Source organism: Pocillopora damicornis, chromosome 4 (genome assembly GCF_964200805.1).
Source record: "Pocillopora damicornis chromosome 4, jaPocDami1.2, whole genome shotgun sequence".
Taxonomy (NCBI): Eukaryota; Metazoa; Cnidaria; class Anthozoa; order Scleractinia; family Pocilloporidae; genus Pocillopora; species Pocillopora damicornis.
In genome coordinates, this window is record NC_142673.1 from 16567607 (window position 1) to 16575671 (window position 8065).

General features: G+C 38.1%; 1 protein-coding gene across 1 annotated transcript; it reads right to left on the bottom strand.

Moving 5' to 3' along the window:
* Positions 1 to 1935: 1935 nt before the first annotated feature.
* Positions 1936 to 6895, bottom strand: LOC149047019 (uncharacterized). The gene is made up of 3 exons (XM_089203920.1): positions 6103 to 6895; positions 4309 to 4569; positions 1936 to 3821 (listed from the first exon to the last, which is right to left on the bottom strand). Exons 1-3 carry the CDS (start codon positions 6182 to 6184, stop codon positions 3208 to 3210), a joined length of 957 nt encoding a protein of 318 aa, XP_089060046.1. The 5' UTR covers positions 6185 to 6895; the 3' UTR covers positions 1936 to 3207.
* Positions 6896 to 8065: the final 1170 nt, after the last annotated feature.

An 8065-nucleotide genomic window follows, 5' to 3' on the forward strand; every position in this document is an offset into this window, starting at 1 on the left:
AGACCACCAACTACTATGTATTATGCGACGAATCTTTGACTTGGGAATGTTTGAGTTTTTTACATCCCGGGTTTGGTACACTAGTCCGAAGTACTCATTAATCGTCCACACCTGTTGAAGAACACAAGAGAAATGTAGACTTCTGCACGACCTCGAATCCTGGATTAAAGAAAAGAAAGATGAAAGTCGCTCGTGTATAGCCACCTCACTAAGCACTCTGCTGATGTGGCTGTTTTTCTAGAAAATACATTTACTGATGTGTTTGCAATGATTGGATCGTCTCTGGCAGTCAAGTTATACATGTTCTACGGGTTATACTGTTACCTAAAAGATTGAAGTCGAAGCGGCGTTGGATGTGTGGTGTTTGTCTCAAGTATGTAGCCTTTGCAGCTTAACTCCCCCCCCCCCCCTATATTAATTCGCCGTGACCATATTATGAAATTGACATCAAACAGGTATCAAGCTATTCTACCAGTTAAAGGCCATTTAAATGGAAATTCGTTCATCCAAACGAAGAGGAATTTGGGAAGTTAATATCATGTATAATATAACGTTCGTGGTAAGAAAGTGAATCCTCGCGCGCCGGCTTCTCTTTCTGTAACAAGTGTGACGATTTAACATTGGTTAGGCCAGCATATAACATTTTAAATGGCAAGGTAAAGGATTTTGAATGAAAAGTGATTGTCTTCCACGAGGCAGTGATTGCAACTGTTGCAAAATAGCGATAAAGTTCATCCATTTTACTTTCCCTTTTCAATGATTTTGAAACAACGTTTCCACTGCATGGGCACGTAGCATTGAGAGAAATTTCTAATCGTCGAAACAAATGAAAGAAAGAGATGGAACTGCATCTGGAAGGAAAAGGTAACGAGGCACTATTTCGTATTTGTAATGTTACAATAATTATTATTATCTAGCAAACTCTTGGTGATTTGGCTTGTTTTCCCGTCGATTGTTATATTTGCATGAATAATGAGGGCGTCTGTGAGACACTTTATTTAATGAGTGGAAACTTTTAAACTGAATATCGGGAGACGCACGTGCATACATTGCTAACTCTAAGAATAAAAATCCGGATACACTTTACCAAAATAAGGTCCATTCGAAAGTAATATGATAAACGGTAAATAAACGATTGTAAAAACTCTCCTCGTTGTGAGATGTCTCCTAAAATTGATTCAAATCGTAGTATGATTTATATCGTAAAACATGTATCGTAGAAAATGATTTTTTGTATTTCGCTTTTGATACAGTTGTATTAAGAGTTCAGTGTTGATATGGATTTAGCAAAGTCGCAATTTGTCGTGAGATGTGAATTTCCACCAACATATTAACCGTTTTTAACATCAGTAGTCTGTCTGACAATGAAACTCTGGGTAGAGACAGGGGGCCTTAAATTCTGGTTCGCAAAGAGCCAATAAACTGCAGTTTCAAAAACTGACTTTCTTCATATTAGGAATTCAATGTGGTAAAATGCCTCTACAAAAGAAGCAAGTTATGCTGTTCCAGAAGAAAACATGGAATCCGGCTTTGCTTTCAAAAATCTTATAAAAAAGTACATGATCGAATGAGGGTAAATATTATTTAGCAGGGTTATGCATACGAGGGTTACTTTCCAAGGAGGAATATGTCGAGAACACGGTAACGACGGAACGCCATAGGGTCTTGCAAGGTCCCAAAAACGCTTCAAAATATTGTAAATGTTTACGACGGACGTTCAGTAATTCCTTTGTTCAGTAAAGTGCTTCTTAATGCATAAATTTGAAATTAGCTTTTTAAAGATGTAATAAATAATTTCACCTGCTGAGTTACTCATTTAGGGTGAGCACCGTATTGTTCTGGCGACGGCGACTGGCTATGGATGAAAATAATTGTATTATTTCGCAGTTCCAGCGATTTTTTTTAGCTGCCTTAGTACTCAAAGAAAGAAAGTTGTACTTGTTAGGTTTATTTCAGTGCTGGATAATTTTTACCGAATTTCCATTTGAAAGCCCCAGGATAAGTCTCAACAATATAATCGGCCCGAATTCAGTCTAGAGCATAGGCTGAGTGGGCTGTTCCGGAAAAGGCAAAACTCAATGATTCCTTGAAAGCATGAATGCCTGGGCGAAGTTATGACAATAATTGAACGTATATATTTGCGAGGATACATAGGATTAGCTAAGGATTTGATGACTGTAATGTAGATTCTCTTTAGAATTCAAACTTCCAACTTTTTTTTTTTACTGCTTCGCATGTTTATTTCTTTGTTCTTTGTTTCTCTTTGATCCCTCAAAAGTTGTAGCGAGCGAGTATGTAGGCTGACATCCCTTGTTTAGAATTGTGTAAGTATAATTTTGCTTAAGTTACATGTACCACATTGCAACATAAAAATTTAATTGAATGGCGTTTGAAAATGCTTAGGCTTAAGCTTTCAATAATGGTGTTCTTAGGAATGCTGACAACCATTCCAAATAGGGAATTTTGAGATTATCGATTCTTGACATGAATGCAGTTGAGGCAAGGTGGTGTACTTTGGAGTGAATTCATTACGATAGCCAATTTACGTTATCAACTCAGTTGATAGTACTAAATTACCTAATTTACCATAGTCCAAGCAAATAAACTCTATTTCACTATAAATTGCCCTGTTATATTCCCCCACCGACGCAGCACCGCAGTATCTTAGAAACTTAACCCCTGTCTAGTGGATTAGACTGGTTTAGAATAAATTTTCTTGACGAATCTGCCTGAAGTACTTTGAAATTTAAACTAGTAGATTGGGTTGGATTGGCGAGGGTCAGGAAGAGCTAACTTGAATTTCGTATCTTGAATTAGAGAGGATTTGGGTTCGATTAAACTGTATTAGAGTGCGTTGGAGTAAACTGAGATGAGTTTCGCCGGCTTTTCCACGCACAAAGTTGTGGAAGTAAAGCTAAGGTTACATTCATTATACTGCACAATCAAATAAGATATCTTGCAGCAATAAACACAAGTATTCTTTGCCTAACTTGAAGCCTATGGAAAAAAAAAACTTTTACTTGATAAATTTAAAAGGCTAACCTCCATTTATGTTTCGTCTTAAATTAGGGTTTTATATGCATGTTTTAAAAGATTCTATAACGAAAGGAAGGATTTTTTTCGTTTTGTTTTTATGATGGCTTCCGGAACAGTTTCTTTAGAATGTTTATAGCCTGTTCCCAGGATTTATTTCTCGACGATTTATGATTATAGTCTTTTGTTGTTTCGAGCACAATTTGTATTTCCTGGAAACAAATCCACGTTCGTTGTCGATGCTGGTGCCCTCAGGTGCGCCTCCAGCTCATTTACGCTCATTTGTGTCTGGTTTAGCCGCTTTTTGTCATAATGATTGTTGCTCATCACTGCAAAGGACTCGGCCTTTTCAGTTTTCCATAAGTTTCCAAAGATCCTTCCGGGCTCTTTCCACACACAGCATCCCGCCGTCCAAACAGCCGCAGGAGTTTCAAGTCTCACTCTTCTTCGTCCCACTGTAAATGTGTTCGTAACGTGCGGCTTCGGTACAGCATTAAGGCCATTTTCAGATCTGCCTGTCAGTAAGTAAAGGGTTCCTTGGCGGATTTGGCTCCCACAGGTAATTTTGGCATAATCGTTTATCTTTTTCTCAAACTCCTGCCAAAGTCCGTTGTTTGATGTGTCAAACTGAGGTACAGCATTCGTAAGAGTGAAAGTAGCCCTCATGAAATTTATGTCAAAGGAGTTGATACCTGAGGGATTCATATGGCCTCCGGTAAGTTCATTCCTGAAACTGCGTATGGCTTCTCGGTTGGCTTGTTTATAAGCATCATCGAGACCACGAACACCTATAATCATGAGCCACAGTCATCCATGAGTACGGATAACTTCTCACATTTAAATAACCAATTCATATTCTTATGAATACCATGACGATAGTGGTAATATTTTGTTGTTTCTCACGATGATGAAATTACTAGTTATAGACTAAAAGTGATCTTTGAACATTCCAGGGAACCATGTCGCTTTTTTCTTTTTATCTCTTTTCTGAAATTACGGGAGCATGAAGCCCTCTGACTGCATATTTCTCTTTGCAAAAAAAGGCTTTTCTAGGAGCATACGAGTAAAGAGGCCTTTAAGGGGTTAGTACTTCTATTAAGAAACGCTGCGGAAATAATTTAAGAAGAGGAAATATGATGACTTTCCTCACTTCTAAATAACATTGTGTGTTTATAGCAACGCAGGGTATGCTCCAAGCCTTTGTATTTGTTTCATGGAATGATTGTCGTCCAATCGGTCTTGAAGTAAGTAATTGTTAAATAGCCATTTGCGTACCTGGAGGATCACTCCAACGTTGTCTAAGTCTCCTATGCGTACCAAGTTTCACTGCCTGCTCGGGTAAAACTTTGTAGGCTGAGTAAAAAGGAGTGTTTGTGGTAGGATCAAAGAGAGAAACAAAATAAGGGGGCGTTCCTTGCTGAATTTCTGTCCCTCGATCAATGTCAGGAAGGCCAACTGGACGTTTGTCTCTAACGAAAAAAGGGGGAACGGTAGGTCCGCCCCAGAGAAATCTTTTTCTTTCATTTGGCGATTCCTCTGAAGGAAAATCACACATAATCGGTTACAATATTGCAAAGCAAGCATGGGGTAGTCTCATCGGTTTAATTTAACTACTTAACTGAATTAATTTGATCGATCATGCAGTTAGATCGATGACAGTGACATAAAGCTATGACACTTGAGCTGTATCATCATCAGAGACGAGGGATGCCTTATCTGTCAGTCGGGTCTTTAGCTTATCCTGGTTTTGTGAAGTTAATTGGTTACTTTTACCTGGCTGCTTTTTGTGGGAAGACTCAACAACAATAAAAACCCATGTATAACTTAAAACTAAAGATCCTCTTTGGTAAAATTTCCCCTTTATCCTTTTAACTCCCGCGAGTGACCCCCACAGAATTTCTCCTTACATTATGTATACAATATCATGCAGAGAAGTGAGGAGAATAAAGGAAAACATCAATTATGGGATTATTAATTGATCCGATACTAAATTCTCCAAATTAACATGGTGATAATCAATTGACAGACAGTAGGGAGAAATACTAATGAGATCTTGGGGGTTTAAGGATAGCACTCTTCACATAATAACCATTAAGGCTAAAATTTCAATACAGGTTTCTACTGTTAGAATATAGAGATTTTTCAAATATGTTACAGTACATTACATTCGTTACAAAAAGGGCAACAAAAACTAGCCAGAACACTGGCAGTGTTACAAGATCACAATACTGTACTGTCAATACATCCATAGGTGTGCAACATATCCGACTAACTACAGGGCACTATATGAGGTTGGCATACAGCACAGTGTGACACCCAACCCACTAATAGAGGTTTCCCTTTTTTTAAACAAATATTAAGAACCAGATTAAGAACCAATGTTGTCTAATTTCATTGTAATCACCATTTGTCTAGGAACCTTAGACGGAGGTTAACTTAAAAAGAACCTATGTTCTAATATGCAGGTTTTTCGTCAGCTGCGATTGATTGTTTTCGAATCGCTCGGTAAGGTAGCTCGTTTTCATCGGCCTATTAGTTCTGGAAATGCTTTGATAGAGTCATCTCAGAGTGCTCGTAGTTTGTCTTAAGTAAGTTGGTGTAGGTTTAATCATTTTTGTGAACTGACAGAAGACAAACAAGATTGAAAACTTCCTTCCCAGACCACGTGGGATACTAGACGAATTTTGCAACGGCCATACATGACTCTTTAAGTTAAAATTACGACGACAAGTTCCTTGGTTTTTTATATTTTTTTCATTTAAAACGCAACACATAATCAACTCCCACGACCGCAACTCACCTTCAAGGGGAAGTGCGTAACCACGATCAGAACACATTTCTTTAAAGACGAATCTTTCAGCAATCAGTCCACAAAGAGTCAATTCATACGTGGGAATAAACAGTCTGGACGTGCCTTTTTCTTCCAGAAACAACTACACTAACCACTAAATTAGATAGAAGAGGCGGGAAACGAATGCTGATACAACTCCCAGACAGACCTGGCACAACAAGACACCATAAACTCACGCATGTAATCAATTAAAAGAAATATAAATTGTTCGTATCTACCACCGGAGTTACTTTTCGAGGATACGGTTACAGGTAACACTGAGATAGCAATGGCGAAACACCAAATGGTTGTTGTTTTCATCTTGCTGAGTTCGGTCGTCGAATGCAGGATCTAAATGAACTGACATGAGTGAAGAAACGTTTAGTAAAGGAATTAAACGGTCGTTTACTTCAACACTGTCTTGGAGTATTTAATTAGGGAATCGTAGGGCAGTATGATTCAGTGGTTCATTTGTGTCTAGGTAAGTTTTGAATTTGAAGTCTTAGTTATTTGGGTTTTAGCTATTATGCAGAGATCCCTGATGTTGACAGACTTGGCTATCATTCATCAGTGGAAGTGCCTAGTCCGTCGTCTGTTCTTGCCCAAGACCTACACTACTAGAGTTCCTTTTTTTTTGGCTTTCATAGTCAAAAATTGTTTGTTTGATCAGAAACGTCAGGTAAGTTGTTTTTCATTCATAAAACTCACGTGAAAGTAGGTCTGGATTCCGATACGGTCAGTTGATTCGCAAGTTAGCACTTCGGAATAACCAGAGTTAGAGTTAGCTAGAAGTGATGAGATTCAGAGTCTGCCATATAGTGATTAAAGAAAAGAGATTGAATCTATTTTAAACAGACCTGTGGCAGAGAACAGGGATTAAAGAAGAAGGTAAAGGACAGAGTTCCCGGTGTCTTCCCCTTAGCGTTGGACGTTCTTTAGCTGGATTCCACCCATTTGCGCCTTACCAATACTTTAAAATTGACATCAAACAGGTATGAAGTTATAACATCAGTTTAAAGGCACTTTGACCGGAACGAGAAGGAATGCCGGAAATTGTTATGATAGTAACACGACGTTGTAAGAAAGATAGTCGTCACTTTCATTTTTGCAACAAGCATAATGTTTTAATATGAACCTGGGTAAACAAACGTGAGTCAATATAAATTTGGTAAGGTTGGTATGTTACATTATGAATGAAAACTTTACACCGCATATTAAGTAACTGAATATGACTTAAAATATGCAGGAGACTATAATCTCAGGTTATTATCTCTTGAAAGAAGTTAACCTTCTACATGGGAATGATGGGATTTGTAGCAAAATAAGCGATAACTCCCATTCTTTTCTCGGCTTCCTCTTTCCAATCATTTTAAACTAAGATCTTCATTGTTTGGACACGTGGTATTGAGAGAAAGAACTAATTCTTTATTACTCGAAATTATTGAAAGGAAAAAATGAAACTGCACGTGGAAGGACAGGATAGCAGAGCCGCTATTTCGTGTTTTAAATAATAGAGGTCTTGTAAGGGGGTTTTTGATGTCGCTTTATCGTTCGATTGCCAGCATACCTTTCCGGTCTTTTTGGTTAGGGACAAATGTGACACTAGAATTATTTTTATTCCTAGGAAAATTTTTGGCGAATCGTCTAAGTTGAAATAAATGCATGTTTTTCCTATTATGAATGATGGGGGTGTCACACAAACATTTTATTGATAAATTTATAAATGAGTGGAAATATATAAATTGATTAAACAAAATCAACATAATAACGTTTAAGGGGAGATTCGGAAGCCAATTGTTTCGCACTTTTTTTTCCTGATTGATGGTGGAACGTGTTCGAATGAGCAATTGTAAAAGCTCTCCTTGAATTGAAATGTCTCTTCTCAAATCAATTCCTAAAAACTAGGAAGTGCCTAGCAGTCGGTCCCAATGCTGGTCTGTTTACCTGGCAGATTCATTGTACTATCCAAGCGCAGTCTGGCTGGGACTGTTCATTTCCTAATTCTGTTCCTCTATTGGAGGGGTTGCGTTTTTGGTTTCTTAATATTGAGACAGTTAACGGTTATGGGATTCAGCCAAAGTTCTCCCCCGGAGCAGTTATTTTCTGCGACGCCAGCGACTATGCTTTTGGCAGTTTCTAAGTTAGGTTCAATTATTAGCCTGTTAGTGGTATTTTTACCCCGTTCTGAAGCCAGCAAGCATT